The 24,532-nt window shown below is 44.9% G+C and overlaps 1 protein-coding gene across 1 annotated transcript in view; it reads left to right on the forward strand.

Moving 5' to 3' along the window:
- TEKTL1 (tektin like 1) overlaps nt 1–6,950 on the forward strand; it is a 182,846-nt gene extending 175,896 nt beyond the window's left edge. Inside the window, exon 8 of the mRNA XM_086924377.1 lies at nt 6,426–6,950. Within this exon, the coding sequence (XP_086780503.1) occupies nt 6,426–6,626 (201 nt within the window). The 3' untranslated portion in view covers nt 6,627–6,950. The remainder of the gene's footprint in view (nt 1–6,425) is intronic.
- The last annotated feature ends 17,582 nt before the right edge of the window (nt 6,951–24,532 follow it).

The raw sequence follows: 24,532 nt of genomic DNA on the forward strand, positions 1-24,532 counted from the left end.
AGGAAGCCTTGCAATGTTCCAGGTAACTGCGCCGTCAAAGTTCATCCGCCGCCTTTGTAGCCGTCCACGATCCGGAGAACAATGTGTAGCACAACAAGGACAGCCATTTTGTAGTTTCCGGCACCCACAGCAAGACTCGTCACCAGGAGATGCGCGCGAGAGGGAGAATAATAAAACATAGCCGGTGGTCGCTCCAATTAGACGATGTACCCCTGGAATCGGATGCCCATGAAGCAATCAATTAAAAACAAACAGGGAGTCTTCTATGAGCGAACCTCCCCTCTCGCCGCCGATAGAGTCAAAGCAAGGTCTCGCCACAGTGCCTGCACAACAAGGCCGAGCAGGGGCCACATAAGCAATGTCTCGCAACAAGAATACCGGCGGCAGGTTGTTTTCCCCATTCCAGTGATACCGGGCTCACCCCTGTAGCAATCCAGATCCGATTCCGCCCTTCCAGCGCACGGGAGGCATATGATCCCTCTCCCTTCGATCTATTGTGCGCGCTGCCAACGCCATTTGTGGACACACCACATTACAACACTACTCACAGGAGGGACCCCCAACAGAACGCCGCATCGACCAGTGTCAGGGCCGCCCGCCCTAGGTTTGAAGAAAGGGGGATGGTGTCAACAGTTCCCCAACGTTGGTACACAATAGAGGCATCGCCCCCACTTTGTGGCGTGTGAGCACATACGGGTCCCCGCAGTCAGGATAGTGCAACAGTGGTAAAGCTCCGCAACCAGCTCCAATTAACTGTGATGCGGAGTGTAGGCAGCGCATTGCGGGCCAAGCAAAGTTCCAGCAAAGTAGCAAAAAGCAGTTGGTAAACGACCGATTCCATCGGGGGAGAAGGGGGAGGACACCAAACCAGCGCTGAAGGACAGCATGTGTCTCGGCCTCACGTTCCACGGGGCAGTGCTAAAGCCAAGTTCTCGGGGGCGGGCAAGATTATTTAGTCCTATTTGGAAGGTGGCAAAGCTCTTCAGAGTGACCATCTACTTTATTTGCAGCTCGTCCACCTTGTTTTCTAAGGTTACAACATTCCAGCTCAGTTCATGGAGGCATATATCAGGTGCACACATCATATTTTATCTCTGCTGACGGTAGTTCAGTGAGATTGCTGGTGGTTTTGTCAGGTATGCACCTCTTTCAGGGGACACTTGGCTAATGCTCTTTATATTTACTGACAGTTTTGACTGTCAACCTGTGGAGAGGCTTGGCATCCGTCCAAGTCTCCTGTATCTTGAGAGGCACTAAATCTTGCGTCCATGTCATCTGTTGATCCAGCTCTCTCTGGTGTGGGAGGTTGTTTGTAAGTCTGGCAGCCAGTGAACCTCTTTGTACCCCCCTGAATGCTTCTTAAATGTTCATTCTTCCCTGGGCTAGTTGACTTTACCTGCCTCTACAGCTAATGTGGACCAAGGTGGTCTTGGTCTTAGTCACCTCATTATTCGGTGTCAACAGAATGTGCCACCAGTGATCACCTCCTCATGATCTGGGCTGCTGCTCTTTGCAGGATTCCACTACTCTACTGCTGCCGCCCGTCACTGCTCCACTTTGGCAGACCAACTCTTTCGACTAATTTGTCCTCTGATCTGAGATGATAACGTTCTCAGGTCCCTACCAAGCTTATCAAAATTACAACTGCTATTTCAGCAGCATTACACACACAAATGAGTTCAGCCCACTACTCACTGCACTCAATTGCGGGCACTAACTCGGAATGCCTGCTGTGCACTAGACCTCCTGGCATTTCCCACTGTTAAACCCTAAAATATTGTGATTATTGGGTGCTATTTTCAAGCAGAAAAGGAGGGGAAGAACAGGCCATGTCTACTCCGTTCCCTTTCTAGGACAAGCCCCCATCCCAGTACTTTAGAGAAAAATGTTTTTTTCAGCATTAGGATCTCAATTGTTGGTTTACAGCATTATGGATGAATTCCTGGTAGAGATGGGCATGGCTTGAGTAAGAGCCAGAGATTTGATAATTCAAGTGCTGAAAGGGTTCAGTGAATCACAGGATGGGCTGGTGGACTTAAGTATTAGAATATAATTCTGTTAGTGTGGGAGATGATGATAGACAGGGTTGTGTGGAGCACTGGGCGAGTGGTCTAGATTGGAAGTTTTAAAGGGTGAATAGGAAGCAAAGTCAGTGGTGGTGAGGCAAGAGCTTGTTTAGGTGGTACAAGAGGGGACTAAGGAATTGATGTTATTGACTAGCCATGGAAGGAAAGTTGTGGGTTGCACTCTGGCCATCATTCGTTCCTTACGGAAGATCTTTCCTCTGCTCCCTCCTATGGCGCGCTCGTTGATAGCACGTAGTACCATACTTATCAGAGTAGATTACTGCAATACCCTGCTTCTTGAGTCCCTAAAATTCCTTCTTCATAGGTTGCAGAGGATACAGAAAACTGCAGCTAAACTAGTGTTAGGCTGGCCTAGAAGGTCTTCCGCTTCGCTGGCCCTGGCTGAGCTGCATTGCCTTCCTCTGAAACAGAGAATTAAGTTCAAATCTCTCTGCTTAGTATTCAAGGCCCTGTATGGAATGGGACCTACCTCCTTTCAAAGTAAATTATTCAGAAAAGGGGGTGGTGATGAACAGAGTGTCTGAATTAAGCAGACCACTCTTACCCAGTCCAATAGATCAGGGCTTGATCCATCACCGTTATTTATCTCACTGCACCATCCCAGCTCAGAACCTGGCTATATGCAAATCAGTCTGTCCCTGGCCCAGTGCATCATGGGAACAGGGCAGACTAAACTACCAAGCCAATTCTTCACCAGAAAGGAGACAAGCTACCGGGGACCGGTTTCTGGCATTTCAGCTGTCTTCGGCCCGGCTTGCTTGAATCCTGATGGTGCAGTGAGAAAGGGACTCATGTCTGAGTATACCCTGCCACACCTATAGTGGCCAAAAACGATTCAGAAAAGGGGGTGGTGATGAACAGAGTGTCTGAATTAAGCAGACCACTCTTACCCAGTCCAAAAGATCAGGGCTTGATCCATCACCGTTATTTATCTCACTGCACCATCCCAGCTCAGAACCTGGCTATATGCAAATCAGTCTGTCCCTGGCCCAGTGCATCATGGGAACAGGGCAGACTAAACTACCAAGCCAATTCTTCACCAGAAAGGAGACAAGCTACCGGGGACCGGTTTCTGGCATTTCAGCTGTCTTCGGCCCGGCTTGCTTGAATCCTGATGGTGCAGTGAGAAAGGGACTCATGTCTGAGTATACCCTGCCACACCTATAGTGGCCAAAAACGATTCAGAAAAGGGGGTGGTGATGAACAGAGTGTCTGAATTAAGCAGACCACTCTTACCCAGTCCAAAAGATCAGGGCTTGATCCATCACCGTTATTTATCTCACTGCACCATCCCAGCTCAGAACCTGGCTATATGCAAATCAGTCTGTCCCTGGCCCAGTGCATCATGGGAACAGGGCAGACTAAACTACCAAGCCAATTCTTCACCAGAAAGGAGACAAGCTACCGGGGACCGGTTTCTGGCATTTCAGCTGTCTTCGGCCCGGCTTGCTTGAATCCTGATGGTGCAGTGAGAAAGGGACTCATGTCTGAGTATACCCTGCCACACCTATAGTGGCCAAAAACGATTCAGAAAAGGGGGTGGTGATGAACAGAGTGTCTGAATTAAGCAGACCACTCTTACCCAGTCCAAAAGATCAGGGCTTGATCCATCACCGTTATTTATCTCACTGCACCATCCCAGCTCAGAACCTGGCTATATGCAAATCAGTCTGTCCCTGGCCCAGTGCATCATGGGAACAGGGCAGACTAAACTACCAAGCCAATTCTTCACCAGAAAGGAGACAAGCTACCGGGGACCGGTTTCTGGCATTTCAGCTGTCTTCGGCCCGGCTTGCTTGAATCCTGATGGTGCAGTGAGAAAGGGACTCATGTCTGAGTATACCCTGCCACACCTATAGTGGCCAAAAACGATTCAGAAAAGGGGGTGGTGATGAACAGAGTGTCTGAATTAAGCAGACCACTCTTACCCAGTCCAAAAGATCAGGGCTTGATCCATCACCGTTATTTATCTCACTGCACCATCCCAGCTCAGAACCTGGCTATATGCAAATCAGTCTGTCCCTGGCCCAGTGCATCATGGGAACAGGGCAGACTAAACTACCAAGCCAATTCTTCACCAGAAAGGAGACAAGCTACCGGGGACCGGTTTCTGGCATTTCAGCTGTCTTCGGCCCGGCTTGCTTGAATCCTGATGGTGCAGTGAGAAAGGGACTCATGTCTGAGTATACCCTGCCACACCTATAGTGGCCAAAAACGATTCAGAAAAGGGGGTGGTGATGAACAGAGTGTCTGAATTTTTGTCCACCCTAAGCGTGGAAGGGTATTCTCAGATGTGAGACCCTTGCTCATTGCACCATCAGGATTCAAGCAAACCGGGCCGAAGACGGCTGTAATGCCAGAAACCGGTCCCCGGGAGCTTGTTTCCTTCCCAGTGTAAGAATTGGCTTTTGTAGTTTAGTTTGCCCTGTTCCCATCATGCACTGGGACAGGAACAAACTAATTTGCATACAGCCAGGTTCTGAAACTGGGATGGTGCAGTGAGCTAAAAAACGGTGTTGGATCTAGCCCTGATCTCTTGACTGGGTGAGAGCTTTCTGCTTAATTCAGAGACTCTGTCCCTCACCACCCCTTGTTGTAAATATTTTTGTCCACCCTAAGCGTGGAAGGGTATTCTCAGATGTGAGACCCTTGCTCATTGCACCATCAGGATTCAAGCAAACCGGGCCGAAGACGGCTGTAATGCCAGAAACCGGTCCCCGGGAGCTTGTTTCCTTCCCAGTGTAAGAATTGGCTTTTGTAGTTTAGTTTGCCCTGTTCCCATCATGCACTGGGACAGGAACAGACTAATTTGCATACAGCCAGGTTCTGAAACTGGGATGGTGCAGTGAGCTAAAAAACGGTGTTGGATCTAGCCCTGATCTCTTGACTGGGTGAGAGCTTTCTGCTTAATTCAGAGACTCTGTCCCTCACCACCCCTTGTTGTAAATATTTTTGTCCACCCTAAGCGTGGAAGGGTATTCTCAGATGTGAGACCCTTGCTCATTGCACCATCAGGATTCAAGCAAACCGGGCCGAAGACGGCTGTAATGCCAGAAACCGGTCCCCGGGAGCTTGTTTCCTTCCCAGTGTAAGAATTGGCTTTTGTAGTTTAGTTTGCCCTGTTCCCATCATGCACTGGGACAGGAACAGACTAATTTGCATACAGCCAGGTTCTGAAACTGGGATGGTGCAGTGAGCTAAAAAACGGTGTTGGATCTAGCCCTGATCTCTTGACTGGGTGAGAGCTTTCTGCTTAATTCAGAGACTCTGTCCCTCACCACCCCTTGTTGTAAATATCCTTTCAAAGTAAGTTCGAGTGGTATGTTCCTACTAGAACTCTGCGCTCGTCAGGTTCAAAACTGATAAAAATCCCCAGATTTAAGAAAGTCAGAGCAGGTGGTAGATCCTTTGGGGTCGCAGCTGCATAGCTTTGGAATACCTTACCTCTAGAGCTTAGACAAATCAGTGATCTTCCTTTTAGAAGGAACCTAAAAACATGGTTGTTTCCTAAGAGCTAGGGGTCTGGCTACAGTATGGCCCAACGGATGCCTATTATGCTGAGTTACTAGCGCCAGGATGCCTGTCAGGTGACAGTGCTCTATAGAAATTCAATAAATAATAAATAAATGGTGAAGAGAATATAAAGAGAAAATTAGATGTTGGTAGTAGGCTGATGGGAAGACACCCATACTTCATCTGTATTCTTGTGGGTGATCTGTAATCTGGTTTTCCAATTTCATGGAGGATATTATGTTTTAAAGATGTTATGTTTTGAGGAATCGGTGACCAGGAATTGGACTCGCTAGGAAATATTTGCTTGGGGGTTCATGTGGGAAGAGGGCAGAGCAGTGAGCTTTGTTGAACGTATGAGGTGGAGTCAAGGAATTGAGGAAGCCCTGTGTAGATTGCAACTAGTTATGCAGAGATAGTCAGGTGTGTTCTTTTGTCGGGTGACCAGGGCCTGGATCTTGTATGCCAGTTCTTGGTTCAGTTTATGATCATGTGTGTTTGGGCAATGTCTGATTCTGAGTGGTCAAAGAACAGAGGGCAGTGAGGCAGCATGTCTGATATGAAGATGAGATCATGGGGGTTTCCATGGAGTGAGAAATTGTGTAAAATATGTCTCAGAGTAATTGGTCATGCTAGTTGAAGTTGGGGGTCACCATGGGGTTTGACAGGGCGAATCAAAAGTTGTCATCATGGTTCTTGAAGAATGAGCCTATGGCTTTAGGATACAAGATAGGAAACGTCCTAATATATTCTTGTTTTATTTGCAATTAGGTGCCTTAAGTTGACAGTTCTATGACAGCCTCTTTCTCGCTCTTTACAATACCCCAGGGCTGCAAAGTTATAGAGAATGCCATGAACACGACCAGAGATGACATTAGCCTCCTCCACATGTCCCGAATCCACCTGGAAGACAACCTTCGAGACAAGAAGATGGCCTACCGTACAGACACGAGTGCACTCAACCTCCGCCGCAGACGCGCCTCTCACCGCTGGACCATGGATGAGGGCAAGCAGCTTATCCCAGACTAAAGCTATGTGTGGAGGATGGGCAGGGTTTTCAACCAGCCCCCCAGTGTGATGGGTCCACCAGAGTAGGTTTGTGGTCAAAAAGACATATGCTAAATGAAAGATTCTAAGTAGAAATAAAGTACTGAACCAAACACACCCGGCAGATGCCAGATCATTGTATCCAGTGGGCAGTGAAAAAATTAACAAAAAGTAATATAGTGATCATGTTAATGTCACCCATTGTGAGGGTTTTCATATCCCAGCAGGCACCAAATCTGAGTACAGGACATGCCATGTACTCGGGTATGGTCTGTAGAAGGTAAATAAAGATAAATCTTCTACATGATTTTCTACAACATGTGCTGTGTGCCTTTTAATGGGTGTCTATAAATGGTTTGGGTTTTAACACATATCAACTAGCTATAGTCTGATGCCCAGGCGTGAAGATAAAGGTTCAGTCATCAGCTTCCAAGACATTGTCCCATCGCAAATGGTCACACAAGAAGATGACAGCTCGGTGACACAGTCTCATGACAGCTGACCACACATAAAGATGAGAGTTCAGTGTATCTTATTTACATTTTTGAGTGACTGTGCTCCTGAGTCTCAAGTTAGTATAGGTGTTGGAGATGCTGGGAGACTGATTTACAAAAGATAGTGATCCTAGCTTTACATCTCTGCATGGATGCAGCTTTGCAACTGTAAGGGATTCACAAGTGTTTCTAGGAGTATGCCTGGCAGCCTGTGACATCTGCAGGTAACTAGGCGTACAGTGTGTATGTTAAAGTGGCATTGCATTTGTCCGGAGAAACATATTCCCTCCTTGTGGAAGAACATTCTCTACCCGTCTACCAATTCTGGAGGTGTTACCTTCCCCTTCCTACACTCAGACTGGAATTTACTTCTGCCATTGACAGAAGTAAATTTCCAACCATTTCTAGGATTTAAATATAAGTTGTAAAAAGGTCACTCATACTCATAACCTCTCAGGTTTGTCGGTGTTCCCAAACTTATCAGCATATTCTCGCCCTGAAAGACCACTCCACACCCTTGAAATGTACTCACTTTTAAATAGTACTACTTAGCTGGGGTAATGCTGTACATGAATAAACTGATGTATTTCTATGTTGTGGTACTTGTAAAGTGCACCCATCTGGGAAACAAAGAAAGACGGATGACAAGATCAAGTTTTGTCTCTATCAAGCAGTCGTAAATGGTGCCATTTATGTGAGTAAATTGAGGGCAAAATGTATCAAGTAGTTTGTGGTTTGTGGGTCGCAAGGGCCACGCAACTACTAAGTAAGATTTATCAAGCCATGCAAGGCCACCTTTTGTGGCCCTTTGAGGCTTGATAAAGCTAGAGTAACACAACCCAGCACAAATCAATGCTTTGCATTACTCTGCCCCAGGAAGGCGTGACATGGGTGGTGCATGGGTGTTCCCACGGAACACCAATGGATTTCTGTGGATTCCCAGACTCACCATTACAGGTACAAAAGGGGGTGGTGATGGACGGAGCATCTGAACCAATTAAGCACTCACAACCAGTCAACAGATCTGGGTTTAATCCATCACCATTCTTTAGCCCACTCTGCCACCCCAGTTCAGACATGGCTATATGCATATCAGTCTGACCCTGTGCCTCATGGGAACAGTCCAGCCCGAACTGCCAAGCCATGCCTTCCCTGGACTGGATTCAAGCTTCCTAGGACTGGTTTCTGGCATTACAGCCGTCTTCAGCCAGGCTTGCTTGAATCCAGTGGCAAAGTGAGCAAGGGACTCACGTCTGAGCATACCCTGCCAACTTAGGGCAAACAAAGCGATACAAAAAGGGGTGGTGATGGACGGAGCATCTGAACTGTTATAGGTAGGCATGAGAATGCACCGAAATGCTATGCATCCCCAGGGGAGGCACAACAAGGAAAAATATTTTTATTTCTCCTTGTTTCTCAGGGGATTGTTTTTGTGCTCCTTCCTACACAAAAACGATCCTGCCTACAACCCAGGGTGCCTGCTTAGACACCAGACAGCACATTGTGCACCAACATAGGGGAAAAGGCAGGATTGTAGCATGTGATGTTAAGTACGGCACATTCCTGCTCTTTCCCTGTCACGCAGCGCAGCAAGGGTGTGTTGCTGCGCTTCGTGACTATTTTTTTTTTAATTTTTGAAAACCTTTATTGCACAGTATCATAAAACAAATATGGGCCTACAACCATCCGGCCGGCCTCGACATCTTTTGAAGCACAAAGAAAAAGGATAGGTAGTAGTGTCCCCCAAGGGAAACGTCCGCACAACACTCTAAAAAACAATCTAGTTATGTCTACAATTAGTACACATTTGGTAATATGATTTTTTATGAGAAAAAAAGTTTTACACAAAAGGGTGCTACAGAGACTCAGGGCACCTACCACCTAAAGGTGCCGTTAGTACACACTGGGTGTGTGTCACATCAATTTGAACAAGTTTTGAGAATCCATTGACAGGTTCCTAAATTAGTAATTCTAATAATCCGGGCAGGAGTTAAAGACCCTCAATATACCACACTCTACTAGTAATAGAGTATTCCAAGAAAACAAATGACAGGATTAAGTTCAATGGGGATTTCCAAAGAAGATTTCAAAGTATAGTCCAATTAGTGTATTTTCTTCAGTCTTTTCTTTATTTTCAATTTCAAAAAACAGATATTCCCAGCAAAACAAAGATCATCAACACGTGTTTCGTCCTACACAAGGACTTTTTCAAGGCATGAACACGGCGATGTAAGATATGTATTGAACATCAAGGTGAGCGAAATAAGCCATGATTTAGCAGTGAAGCATAATATCAATAATATAGATGGCCGGGTAGTTAGACAAAATACGAGATGAGGAAAACCTTCCGGTCAGATGCAACAGTCACAAAGTCAATTGCGACACAGCTCATAAGCTAGCTATACGTTTGGTTGAAAAGTAAATCGCATATCCTCACCAAACGGTCCCCATATCGAGAGTTTTCTCGATATGGGGACCGTTTGGTGAGGATATGCGATAGCCCAATTTCTGCTTCAAACAACTTACCATGGTTGCAACTTTACTATTTGAAAAACACAGGCTTACTATCCAGTGTTTGCCTTAAAGAACCTGTTACAGACAGACGTGCATTTACTTTTCAACCAAACGTATAGCTAGCTTATGAGCTGTGTCGCAATTGACTTCGTGACTGTTGCATCTGACCGGAAGGCTTTCCTCATCTCGTATTTTGTATAACTACCCGGCCATCTATATTATTGATATTATGCTTCACTGCTAAATCATGGCTTATTTCGCTCACCTTGATGTTCAATACATATCTTACATCGCCGTGTTCATGCCTTGAAAAAGTCCTTGTGTAGGACGAAACACGTGTTGGTGATCTTTGTTTTGCTGGGAATATCTGTTTTTTGAAATTGAAAATAAAGAAAAGACTGAAGAAAACACACTAATTGGACTATACTTTGAAATCTTCTTTGGAAATCCCCATTGAACTTAATCCTGTCATTTGTTTTCTTGGAATACTCTATTACTAGTAGAGTGTGGTATATTGAGGGTCTTTAACTCCTGCCCGGATTATTAGAATTACTAATTAAGGAGTGCTGTCATTGGATTCTCAAAACTTGTTCAAATCTTTTGAAGCACATTAGCAAACTATATGGCAACTCAGTAGTATCTCAAATCAAAGTACAATCAACCTGGGTTAAACTGGAGGTATTTACACTACCGAGAAGCAGGAGAAGTTAAGGTTTAATTTTTTTTAAAAATTGTAAAGCTTGTTTAATAGCAAAAAGAAAAAGGGTCAGAGTCCATATAGTCCGTCTAAGACTGAAGTGGGCGACGTCCACCAAAAGAAATCCAGCAAGCAGTAAAAGATAATCAAAATGGCGGCATAAGGATCTCGCAAAAGGATTAACAATCGCACGTTATGTTGTGTGCCGGTCGCAACCCACCTCACATCAATGTACCCTATTGACCCAAGGAAGAAACAAGAAAAGAAAAGAATTTAAGAAGAAAGAGAAAAACAAGGCCCATAGAAACTGAAACGGACAAAATAAAATCCCCCCCCCTACCCCCCATCCTACACGCATGCAGAGGCTACGGCCTACCCCCCCCCCCACCCCTAGCAGTGTGCCTGTCGCCCCAAAAAGAGTACCCGAAATACAGAAGTAAAGAAAAGAAGAGAAAAGGAAACATGTAAAACCGGAGGAGGGCCAAACGTATGTGATCGAAACAACCAGCATGTGTATTCTCGGCCGCCCCTCCCCGGACCCCGAATCGATGCATAATCAACGTCCAGCTCCCCCGTCTATCCATCTCAGTCCCACCAGTGCAAACAACAGTAAGCAGAAAGTAAAAGCATCTTCAACCTTGTCCCTTTCGATCCAATGTGTCGATGAGGTCCAGTTGTAAAGTAGCCATCTTGAATGGGAGAAGCAGACGGAATGACCACAAAAGAACAGGGCACTGTCCACCAAGATCTGTCCATCTCAAAGCCATGTGGTCCACGGTTGTACAAAAAAGGGCAGCACACAGCAGCAATCCTCCAAAGTTAGACGACCAAAGCAGTAGCAGCAAGACCAGGATACGATAACAAGACACGTCAGTAGATCCCAAAGGAGTTGTCAGACATGGCGTCCAGAGGCGATTCCCCAGCCACTGTACAAGCCCAGAAACCCCATACCTCTCCACTACCGTAACAGGCAATATCGCAGCGGTATCCAGATCTCGTACCTCCAGCGCCTCCATGTACCTCTGGATAGGCAGTGCACAGTGGTCAAACACAGGGTGTGGCGAAGTGCTCTGCACGCGAACGCCAACTCGGCCAGTCGAGGGCACCGCGGCAAGAATGGCATCCAGTTGGCCCCCCAGGGCCTGGGCATTGTCACAAAGAGCAGCCCGCAAAGTACCCAGGGCGCCCAGAATATCGCCAATCGTCAATGACACCTCAGGAGAGGAGGATGCTGCAGCTCCCTGCACACGGGGCTCGCAAACATGTGGCAGCCCTCAAAACTGTCCGCCAACATCCCTTGCTAGCAGCCGGTCATCCCGTCGCCGCCCCGCAGAACACAGCCCGGTCGAGGGCACAGGGGTAGCACACTCCATTCCGACACCGCACACGGTTGCAATGCGCGCCGGCCGTCGGAAACACCCTCAACAACAGCTCGGGTCGTCAATTTCAAGTGCCGAGCAATCGGTTCAAAATGGCATCCCTCACAGCGGTGGAAGACGAAAAGGCTCTCTAAGCCGTCCAGGGGGAAGGATACATTGTATCACTAGCAGCGGCGATGTCGTGCAAGCGTGGAGGTGAAAGGGACTGAATGGTTCGCTGCAGCGGAATAATCAGTGTGGCAGCCACTCTCCGCCGGCCGACTCCGCCCTGCCTTCAGTGGCCGCTGTTGTTGTAGCCAGGGCCGGCCGTCTCCGAGAACAAAAACCCGGTCACCACCATTAGACGCCAGAAAGGAAACAAGGACGCCCTGTCGCTTCTGCCGCAGGGAGAATGCCGGGGAGCACACCGTTGGAGTCAGTAGCACCTCCCGGTTCCAATACCTCGACGCGGACACAGGATAGCTTGCAGGATCAATAGCGGTATGGAAGGAAAACGAGAGAGTCGGCGGAGCCGAGGGTTTAGGCGGCCATCATGGTTGCAGGCTAGGCTCCTCCCCCCGCTTCGTGACTTTTTGATAAATATGCCTTGTAATGCACCAATCGCGTTGCTCCCCTGAACTTCCGCTTGGTTTCCAGTGTGTGCTAACAAAGTACATACATTTATGCTCAGGCCACAAAAACATCATATCATGATCAGATTTCTATTTTCTTTTTATACTTTAGCCATATTAATTAAGTAAAAGGCAATGTAGCCACATTGTTGGCCTATACTGAAAGATAGGACGGAAGTTCCATTATTTCTTTGGGTTTTAATAGTTTACCTTATTAAAAAGCTATCTAAAGAAGCTCTTTTTCCATTCAGTTTCAATTTGGATTTAGTGGAATGCTCAATGTCATTATTTGTTTCTTCATCTTTTCTTAAGTTTGTCAATGGTGAGTGCATTTGATGTGCTCAACATTTTTGCAGGTCGATGTTACCATATAGCACTGTGGACAGGTGCTTTTTGCCTATCAATCAATCTATCAATTAGGATGTATTAAGTGCAGCAAATCACCCGTGAGGGTCTCAAGCCCCTGGAGTTGCTAGCTGCTTTTCCGTTCTCTGTTCATTCGAACAGCCAGGTACGCGTTAAAAAGCACAGGGAAAAGCAGGAGAAACACTCAGAAAAACGGGGAGGAAGCAAAGCGGTGCAGCAACATGGGAGAGCTGGGCCTGGGTCTCTGTAGACACTAAAATCCTGACCTCACATTTGCTGGTCAAAACATTTATTTTGAAGAGAGACTTCAGGCAAGCTCTTTGTTAAGAAGATTAGAAACGTCTGTATATATCTTTTTACAACTTCTGTTCTAGCCCTTTAGTTTACCAGATTAACTTTTGGATTTATTTAACCCCTTCGGCTTTTGGATTTATTTAACCCCTTCGATGCTCATGACGGAACAGTTGCGTCGTGCTCATTACGGAACCGTTCCGTCATGACCACACCCGCGATTGGAATGTTCAGCACCGGGGGAGAATCGGCGCCGCACGCAAGGTGTTAAGAGGTTCAAATAGTTCTGAAGTTATTTCTTATGTGTAGCAATGATTCTCAAATCGATAAAAATATGGATTCAACTGTGAATACCGAAATACACAACCCTGCGTGTACTGGCAGGCAGTGAAGCCTATTGGAGTTAGGGCGGGGCGTGCATCCGCTGCCGAGGTTCGTCTGGTACCACAAGAGGGCGCCATTGTTCACCAGCCTTGTGGGACGCGCACTCAGCAGTGCACATGACGCAGACATAAATGGGAGGGTGCACCTGAGAGGACGCCATTATTCCAAACACCTGACCGTAGAGGTCAAACTGGGCAGGATCTCCTGGAAAATGTTGCTAAAGCTTTTATAATTTTACTGAAATAGTTCCTATACTTTTATTTAGAAAAACTAAAAAAGCACACCGCTCTGAACAGTTACTGCAGACCATTAGTTGACTCGTAGAAGGAGGAGGGTTTCCTGTACAGTGAAGCAACAGAGAGTCAGCTAGAAGTGTGGCTCAATGGTTAGAGCGGCAGACCCTGATGCAGTAGTCCGGCCGGGACCAGGGTTCAATTCCCTCCTCGGCCGGTCTTGGGATCAATTTCCTCGGACCTGATAATTCTCGCCTCTGTGCCTATTCTGATCATGAGCCCCACTCTGGGCAATAACTTGCTTAATCTCTACAACGGCTCCAACAGTGCTGAGAATGCCTGACTTCACCTATTAGTGCCCAGGAGTTGGCTCCTCACAGGGAAAGGCCAGGAAGGGTTCCTCGGTGGTATTCGTACAAGCGCCGAGATGCCTCCGGGTAGTCGTGTGCTATATAAGTTCATATTTATTATTAAAGAAGAAACAAGCTCTAGGGTTCCCCGTCTGATACCCACAAGAAATTTAACTTTTTTCAAGTGGTTAATGAGCAAAATTAAAGGCTGCTTTAATCGACGTAGTCATTTGAAGCGTCATGGTGGCAAAGAGTTATTCTTTTTTTTAGAGCTACTGTAAGGCTGTTACAATTTCTGGGATGTTCTTTTAAAGCATGGATACTCGCAAACATTTTCAAAGGGAGACCAAAAGGGTTGGTCTTGGGCGTGATCGAGGGCCGTATTGATGCCAGCAGAATGGCAGGTGGGAGGTGGTGGGGGCGTAAGGTGGGAATAGGGGAAGTGAAGCATGTAGATGTCAAGGTTAAATTACACATTGTGACACAAGAAAACCTAGGATCAATCACAGCTTCCCCCACTTGACCAAATCGTGTGATCCCAGGCAATTGCTTTATTTCCACTTTTTCCCCTTTTTCTTCATTATCACATATAAGAGGACCTCCAAATACATGACTTCAGGATATATACTGTACAAAACCCTTCTCATGTGTTTTATTTGGCAAACTATAACTTTACAACTACTAAATGCCTTCTGTGAATACCAAAAGTAGTAAATTTTGGATTTTATCGCAGTTTAGTAGTAGTAACATAAGGAGTCCTAACTTTACTACTACTAAATGCCTCCTGTGAATACCAAAAGTAGTAGGTTTAGGATTTTATCTCAAATTAGTTCTGTGAATCGGCCCCTTAGAGCCTGATTTAGATCTCAGTGGACGGGTTACTCCTCTTAACACTATAAATATGCACCACTGTTCCCCCAAACCCCAAGTGCATCCACCAGGATTCAAATTAGTAATCCTCTATCGACATACAAAGACATCTGAAGCGATTGCATTAACCAAGTGATCTTTCTAGCCAGAACAATGCATATCACACAAACTAGTTTAACGTGTGATTATTTTTCATTTAAGAGGTGCACATTATATTTTGAGTGTAGTTAACTGTAGTTGAAAGGCCAACAAAATAATCACAGAATACTTTTTTCTTTTAACCACATTTCCGACCCCATGCCTACATTCACAGACCCTCTCCCATTGCCATCAGGAGCACAGTTCTCACACTTTTCAGTACACTTTCACCACTGGTAAATGCATCTTTTTGAGCTGTTTTCTAGCAACATTGAGCTGGTGGCAATTCAAGCTGTAAGCCACAGTCAAGGGTTAGAGTTGTTCCAGCAATATCTCAATGCAGGAGAGCTGTAGCAGTGCCTAATAAGTAGGCAGTGGTGCTGGAACAGTTTTCAGAGTTGGGGGTGCTGCCGTCAGTGTTAAATCACTGAAGTCATATAGTGATTTCACACATCACACATCACACAAATCATCACACAAAGAACAAATCATCACACAAAGAACAAGAGTAGCAAATGAGCCACGCCCGTTTGGCAGGAGAATGGTAAGACTGTAGTGTGTAGCCAGGGTTGCATTTTGGAGAACACAGTTGAAATATGTTACTTAAGGATGGTGTGGTAAGCACATATTTTTATATGTGTTGGGAATGTCCAGTAATCACTGAATGTTGGAAATGTATTTTGTCAAATCTCCGAAATGTTACAGGTTGCATTCACCCCCCACCTCCTCCAGGCACTTCTGGGGACTCCAGTTGAGAAAGGACAGTACCCACTTAATTTCCCTTCTGGTAAATTGATTACTCATTGTTTGGTGGCAGCACCCTTGGTGATTGCCTTTGGTTGGAAGGGCCCAAACATCCTACTTTGCAATTGTGGTGGGCAAAGATCTGGGAAATGTATGCTATGGAGAGCCTGACTGCAATTGGGATACAACATTGCGTTTTGACATAATAATATGGATAGCCTTCCCACCTTTGTGGGAGATTGTCCCGCAGTCCAGATACATGTGTGGCCATGGGGCTTGATGGCCATTGCAGGTCTTGTGGGTTGTAAGGGGGTGCAGCTGGATTGATTCTGGCAGTAATGGGGCAGAGGTTTGGTTGGGTCCAGGACACATTAACGTCAGCGGAGAACATGTTTCTTTGGGTTCCCTGTTTTCCCTCCATTCAAGGTGGCGGGCTACCTGGGGATTACCACTTGTACCCATTGTCATACTATTGTTTTTTATGGCTTCTTTTGTATGCTCTGTATTACTTGCTCGTGATTGGATCACTCATTGTTTATGTTTGTGTATTGTGTTTATTTTCTTTGCTTGAAACTTGAAAATAAAGTTGTTAAAAAAAGTGTGGTGTGGTAGCACACTCTCATTTAAAGGCAACATGTTTTCTACTGGAAAAAAAGCACAAACATGCTGTTGTCCTGATAAAACTTTTTAGCACACAAAAAATAATACGTGGAAAGTGGTTTCAGGGAATATTTATAATTTACACATCAGCAAGGAAAGTCTATTGATTTGTTTTCATCCTACTAAAATCTTTGCGTCCATCACACTTCAGAATTGCAAAAAATGTACTTCATTTGTACTTTCTTAACTGCTAATATATTTTCATATGTATACAGTTCATTTGCAGATATTTATATTTTGTTGGTTAAATCAAATGTGCATTCTACAGTCGATCTTTTCACACTCCCTGTACCCCAGCAAGATTGTAATTTAGTTGAGTTTACAAATGCCAGTCAATGTGCAGTTAGAGAAAGAAAAGTATATATCAATCTCCCTGTCAAAAATAAGAAATATGTCAAATACATAGCATGACATTTTATCTCTATCTTTGAACGTACAGCAAATAAAACCAGATAAAAACGCATCATTATTGCTGATTCACCTTCCGAACCTTAGCATGATTAATTTGGGATGCAGCAGCAACCTCAGCACCCCTACTTTTAGCACCTAGGTTGTGAGGCAATTTTACCTCTTCGAGGCACTACCTGCCTGAGCCAAATGAAATGTGAGGGCCATTCTCCCAGAACAAGTGAGGCCGAATTAAATAGGTAGCACATATAAAAGTTTGGGACTAAACAAAAACAATTCCAACTCATATGATCTACGGGGAACAAGGTGCCCATGATTTTTTAATTTTACACATGCAGGGTCTCAGTTACAAGTTTTTGATGCAGGGCAGCGCAGCAAGTTACTTCACCGGATCGTGGTTCCCCACCCCCACATGTACAGAACGCTTGTGTGTCATCATCCATCCTCGGGAAATTTTTCGCTCTAATATTTGGCGCGTTTCCCCCATGTACTCCGGCTGGCAGTAAATTAATAATCACGCTGGGCACTAAAAAGTGAAATCGTTCTTTTGTGGTGGTGAAGAGGTAAAACGTGTTCTCTTTTTTACATACCCAGGGGTCCTCTTTGATGAAAGAGGGACCTGGAGCCCCCAACAAAAATATAAATGTAATGCATTAGCTAGATCCTCCTCAGCTCTTATGGGATATACAAAACGCCTGGGGGCTAGACCTATGGAGGCAATTCTAAAGGTGTATAAGTCAAAATGCTTAGCAATTGCTACATATGGATCAGCAATCTGGGGTTATACCCCACAAGATAGAATTCAGGTGTATTTGTATTTGTATTTGTATAGTGTATTTGTAAAGCGCATGCTGTCGCTCCGGAAGGAGCATCCTGGCGCTGAAAAAGTGTATCGTACAGTGCAAGGGGACTAGATAGAGGCCATTACAAAGACATCAGATAGATTGAAAATCCATGTCTTCAGTTGTTTCCTAAAAGCATTCTCAGAAGTTGTGAGTCTGAGTTCCTTCGGCATGACATTCCAAGCCTTTGATGCCAAAACAGAAAGAGTCTTTCCCCCTTTTGTTTTGTAGTGGAATCTGGGGATGGTAATTAAATTTCCACCTGAAGATCTCAAATGTCTGCGGGGGTCATAACGGGTGTAACGTCTTGAGAGGTACTTAGGTCCTATCTTATTAAGGGCTCTGAATGTTGTTAAAAGGATTTTGAATAGAATCCTCTTATGTAGTGGTAACCAATGTAAACTCTTAAGTGCAGAGGATCTTCTTGGTAATTTTAGTACCAGTCTGGCCGCCGCATGTTGCACACTCTGTAATTTTTTCAGATTTGATTTTTTGATCCTAGCCATCAGGCCGTTGCAGTAATCTAAACGTGAAAGAATGAGGGCCACTGCCACCGTCTTTCTAGAATCAATGGGCAGGAAATCGAAAAATTTCTTCAGAGATTTAATAATACTGAAGCAACTTCCTGCTACATTCCTTACATGCTGATCAAACGAAAGAGCGGAATCGAACAGTACTCCCAAGTTTCTGGCTGTTTCAACCAAGTGAGGAGTTGCGGGAGAGTCAGCACGGGGGTAGGAATAAGGATTCTTTCTTCTGGCGGTGATTCAACCGCGCTGAACACCCCTCGCCTGCAAGCTCATGGGGCATTGAAAACTATCGAAAAGAAGACAGCAATAGGTCAATATTTTTGGTACTCATTGAAATTACCTTGCTTGACCTGGGCAAGCTCATGCCCTGAAGCCCAAACAGTCAGCTTATTTTTGCTGTATTGTTTGTAGGACAGTAGGCATACTTCTGTAGAACTGAGTTATTAGTAGTAGGGATCACTATACGGTCCTGATGAGTAAGCAGTAGGGGACTGCTTACGAAACATGTCGACTAGGTAGTAAGCTATTGCTCTACCTCACAATCCCCTTCTTAATGTTCCCAGCTAGAGAAGTGAATAAATCATTTTTTTCTACTAAGCCAGGGAAATTTTACCTTTTGTAATTTTTTCACACTCACTTGTTAGGTCCCTACACTTTCACTGACACCCCTACACCCACACATAGCCTCTGTCACAACTTAAGTGCTCCCGCGTAGTTCGTTTGGTCGTAGCACGCCCCGTCCCGTTATAGGGACGGGAAGACCCCTATGATGAAGCATGAGCCTAAAGGACTTTTTAGTGTGTGAGGGGTATTTTAACAAGCACATTGTGCTCCCATCTTTCTAAACCTAAGAGAGAGCCTAGTATCACCTCATAAAATAAAACATAAAAATGTATCACTTTTTCACTTTTGATAGAATCTCTTTGTTTATACAGTTCTGCTAGGAGGGTGATTCTATCAGTACCTCTACGCTTCCTTTTTTGTTTTGGAGGTGCGGGAGAGTCCTCAGGCCACCAATCCTTAGGGCAAAAATTGACATCTTTACCTATAGGGAGAATCTCTGTCTTGTTAGCATTGCACTTTAGATGGTTATTGTCCATCCATTTAAAGACTTCCGTCAAGCAATTCTTTAGGTTTAGTTCTGCATTGGTAGAGTTCTTGTCCAAGGAGACAATCAATTGAGTGTCATCGGCATACGATGTCACAAGTATGCCGTATGACTCTATCAATGTAATGAGGGGGACCATATAAACATTGACCAATAAAGGACTCAAAATAGAGCCTTGTGGGACTCCAGATGGCACCCGTTTTTCCCTAGAGCAAAAGGGGCCCAATGAGACCGTTTGGGATCTGTCTGACAGGAATGATGTTATCCAGGCCAAGACAGTTCCTGTTATACCTATGTGTCTCAGCCTTTCAATCAGGATTTCATGCGAGATGGTATCAAACGCTGCTGTGAGGTCCAATAAAATCAAAACAGCTTTCCTACCCTCACCCTGCAAGAATTTAATGGAGTCAGTAAGTTCCATAAGGGCCGTTTCAGTTGAATGTCTGGGCCGGAAGCCTGACTGCTGAGGGTGAAGGATGTTATGGGTTTCAACAACGTTTTTTAATTCTAGATATACCATCTGTTCCGTTATCTTCCCCAGAACCGGAAGGAGAGAAATTGGCCGGAGATTCGAAAGATCAGTGGGGGATTTATTGGTCTTTTACATTAGGGGTTTAATGATAGCTTTTTTCCATTCAGAAGGCACTATCCCCTGACTGAGTGAAGCATTGACAATCGAATTAATAAACGGGTTGACTATGTCGATCATCAGATGAAGTATTTGGGGAGGGCAAGAGTCTGTAGGAGCTCCTGATTTGCAAGCCAAGATGTTCCCCCGAGTTTGAAAAAGGGGGACCAATTGAAAAGTACTTAAAGTGGGATCCTGAGTCTCACGCAAATCCTGATGACTCAATAGGGAAGAAGGGCAGGGAGTAGGAAACTCCTTTTGTAAAAGCTCGATTTTCTCTTAAAAAAAATCAGCAATCTGATTGCAGAGGCCTAAAGAAGGTGGAATTTCTTGTTGAAGCATTTTGGGGTGGGTAAAAGACCTCACTATAGAGAATACAGTTCTCTGCTTTTGCTGTGCCTCATTAATAGCATTCACATAGAAGTCTTTCTTTGCCTCTTTAACACTGGCCAGGTAAGATTTCCTATGTTGTATGTACAGTGTTTTAGCTGCTTGATCATAAGATTTCCTCCACTTACGTTCACTTTTTCTGCCTAATAAATGCTTATCAGTCAGCGTCTGAAAATACCAAGGGCATTAATTCTACTCCTTTCACCTTTACTTGGGGGGGGGGGCGTTTGGGTGGGACGTGGTCTGTGATGACCTGTTGCATCCAAGAATTGAAATCTATAGAATCCTGGGACACATCACCGGTCGAACTAGGCGCCTGTAAGTGCCGCGGTGGATTAAGCTTGATGTTATCAGCTACACCTTTCCAATTTAAATTGGTTACGGGTAGCTGATTGCTCCTAGTTCTTTTCCCCGGGCAAGAGATACATATATTGAAAGGGATCAAACAGTGATCTGTCCAAATTTGTCGGACCGGAGGGAAGATTTTCAATGGGGCAAAATTGGAACATATCCCATCGAGAGTATGTCCGGCAAGGTGAGTAAGTTGCATCACATATTGATGTAACCCGAAAATATCCAAGGTCTGATAAAAATTGATTTCAGAAGTATCGGTTTTAGATTCTAACTGAAGATTAAAATCACCCAGAAGTGTGAATTTTGGGTATCGCAACAGAAGCTGTCCTAAGCTATCGCTAAGGGAATCTAGGAATGAGGAGGCATTACCCGGAGGTCGGTAGATCAGGCCTCCCGAAAAAGAGGCGGATGAGCTCAACATAATAGAGAAACCCATTCCTTCCACTCCCTTCAAGGGTCCTAGATCAAATGTATGGCACTTCAAGGAGCTTTTAAGAATTAAAGCCACGCCTCCACCTCTTCCCTTCTGTCTATCCTTCCTCAAAATAGTAAATCCCGAAGGAAGGGCAGAGACTAAATCAGGATTACATGTATCATTCAGCAATGTTTCTGTTACAAAAAGAACATCCAGGTCCCGATCCAGGATTAGGTCCTGATATCCTGACTATGACACCCCAACGAATGCGCGTTGATCAGCCCTCCCTTCAATTGGGTGGAACTTATCCTAGTATTGTCTTTCCCCAAAACGAACTCGAGGGTGTGCCACGGTGTGGTCCATCTGCAGGTTCGGCAGGAGAAAGGGCCCCAGATTTGTACCAAGGGGGCGCCACATAAGCACTTACCAGGAGTCTTGAGCCTATAGAGGTCATTTCTCGTGTAAGTTAGAGTGGTAGGTCCGGAACGAGCAACATGTTGTGCGCTTATCACAGACGTAGCGTGGACGGGCACAGACGTCCACGCTATCAGTTATCAGTGCCACAGTCTACCCCTACTTTTTCTATTCATATGGAAATGGGGTTGGGATATGTCACAGATTTAATAAAAATCGCACCCTTGATCTGTTGGCTTAAGACCTGGCTTAACCAGGAAATTTTATTGAACCACTTGATTCTAAAAGATTGCCTCGCCCTACATAGAGCCAGCAGGATCCCATGGCTGGCGTTTATTAAATCAACATTATCTAAATTAGGGCGACCTGAACTTTATTTTTCCCCTGAGTGCATAAAGAGAGAGGATGTAAACCAGATAAAAATGGATCTGCTAAATCTGATTACATCAGAGAGGGAGGAGGTCGAAATGAGAAAACCCACCGTAAGAACGAACTATGCATTAGTAACCTCGCCTGGACTTGAACCCTACCTTAACCTAGTAACACGACCCTTCCATCGGTACCTGCTAACTAGATTTCGTTTTAATTTAATTCATCTGAATTTGGGACTTTTCCCAAATTGGGGCACACCAGATAATTCTAACCCCTGTAAATGCAATAGTTTCTCAGCACAAGACACTTTACATTTTATTATGTTTTGCGAGTACTACTCAGATATTAGGAAAAAGTATTTGTTGCCTATTTTGAGAGAGGCGGGCTTTATACAGGTTAGGCCTGCCCTTCTTTATTTGCAACTGCTAAGTAGCCCCCGTGTTACATTTCATGTCGCTAGCTTTTTAATAGCTGGAGTGCGGATTAATAAGAAGAGTATTTGTGTCCCGAACATTTCAGTTTGATTTTAAAATGAACTAGAGGGTTATTTTAGGCTCGATTGCAGGATGAAATTTTAAACATTTTTAATGTAAAATGATTGCTATTATTTCGTATAATTTGATTGTTTCTGTGTCTTTTTATGATCTTAAACTATCAAATAAAAGTGTTTAGACTGACTGACTGACTAACGCTGGGCACCGGACCCATCACCAGTCATCCTCTCCCCCTTGGTTCGCTCCCCTATCAGCACCTACGCAACAGTAACCTTGTCCTGAAGATGACCCCGACTTACTAAGAGTCGTAACGTCGTTGACTCCCAGTGCAACGTTTGGTGCTTGCCTTTGGTTCACATAGTAATAATTTCTGAATATTCTCATGTAAATAATTATTTGTGAACCTAAAGCTCTTTGTAAATATTTCACTACTGTTCACCCTGCGCTTCTCGTCACTTGCGCCGTTTGCCTTGTGTGTCACGAGCACGTATGTGCACAAAGTGTTTTCTGATTACACTTACATTTAGTGTAAACAGTGCTGATACTATTGTTTCCCTACACTTGTTCTAACATAGATAGGGGCATATGTACAATATGTACAAGCATATATACAAGCCCCTATCGCCACCACATTTCACTTTTAAGGACGTTGGGGTGGTGATAGGAGCTGCGCCTTATGTACAAGGCAGCGTTAAGCCACTTAACGTAGCTCAATGCTGCAGTGTACATAAGGCCCCCCTTTCACACTATGGTAAGCGTGAAAGAGGTGTGCAGTGGGTGGTGTGGTGGGGGTTCCACTGCAACACCCATTGTATTTGACGCTGCCCCCTATGTACAAGGGTGCCATACATAGGAGGCAGCGCCAAAATTAAGACCAGGAAAACCCTGGTCTTGTTTGTTCTATGTGTGCCACCTTGTGCAGCACACATGGAAAAAGCAAAATGCCATGGTTTGTTTATGTAGAGGAAGGTTTCCCTTTCCTGTACTTAAACAAACTGTTAAAGAAATGGCTATTTTGTCTCTTTCACGTGTGCTGCTTGAAGCAGCACACATGTAAGTGACAGAATTGCATTTTAGGATTGTTAATGTTCAGGAAGGGACACCTTCCTAAACATAAACGATCCTCCCCTGCACGCAGCCACCCTTGCACGATAGTGCAAGGGTGCCTGCGTTTAAGCTAAACTTAGCGCTATTGCAGGGGGAAACGCAAGGCTACACCACATTCTTGTAAATATTGTGCAGCCTTGTTTCAGAAGTGGTGGAGCGTGTCGTTAAGCCAAGGAGGCTAATGACATTATAGGGGTTTGTAAAAGCGCCTGGTGACGCCTCCCGGCGTGTCCCCGCGCTGTGGAGAGAGAGTATTTAGAAGGGTGTAGCCAAAAAAAAACAAGCGATTAAAGAGTAAAAAGACATGCTCTACCAGTTCCTTGTACATATGGCCCATAGTGCCACTGGCACATTCTTCAACTTTGGAGTCTCCCTTGTGTTTTCCTTTTGGCAATTATATATGCGTGTTTTTTATATTAGCCTAATTTGAATATTACCTGTTGAAACATTGTTCACGTTACGTTCATCACCCAGGTCTAAACTGAGTATATGGGTGTACTCTTGTCATTTGATCTCTGTATCTATGAGATACAGCGCATTCCTGTCCTGTTCTTTTGACGGAGGAAGGGACACCCTCCTGCACAAAAACAATCAATAGAGGCGTGTTCCTCCTTCTATGTGTGCTGCAGAATGAAGCACACGGAGAAAGAGGAAAATACAAAGAGAGATAAAGATATTTCTCCTTGTTACACCTCCTCTGTGGAGGCGTAGGCTTTTGGTGCCTTCCCAGGCTTGCAAGTCCTTGTAAATATGAGAATGTGTCAAAATCCATGGGTGTTGCATAGGAATACCCACTGCAACGCCCATGGAACGCCACTTTGACACAGAGTTAGGAAACGCAGTGAATTAGGCTGCTTTGCCTTACACCAGAGGTCTTCAAACTTTTGGATGCCGAGACTCCCCCTGTCAACATTTTGAGGCGTAAGGACCCCCTCCCGACAAAAAGTTCTAAACCTGTAGGCAGGGCTACTAGAATTATGAGGCAAGTGAGGACCAAATTACGCGACAGGCTTTGGGATAGCATTGCTTCATTATTTTGACATTTTTTACACACAGTAACACTGAGGAAAGATTTCACCCCATCAGTACCCGTTT

Source organism: Lissotriton vulgaris, chromosome 5 (assembly GCF_964263255.1).
Source record: "Lissotriton vulgaris chromosome 5, aLisVul1.2, whole genome shotgun sequence".
Taxonomy (NCBI): domain Eukaryota; kingdom Metazoa; phylum Chordata; class Amphibia; order Caudata; family Salamandridae; genus Lissotriton; species Lissotriton vulgaris.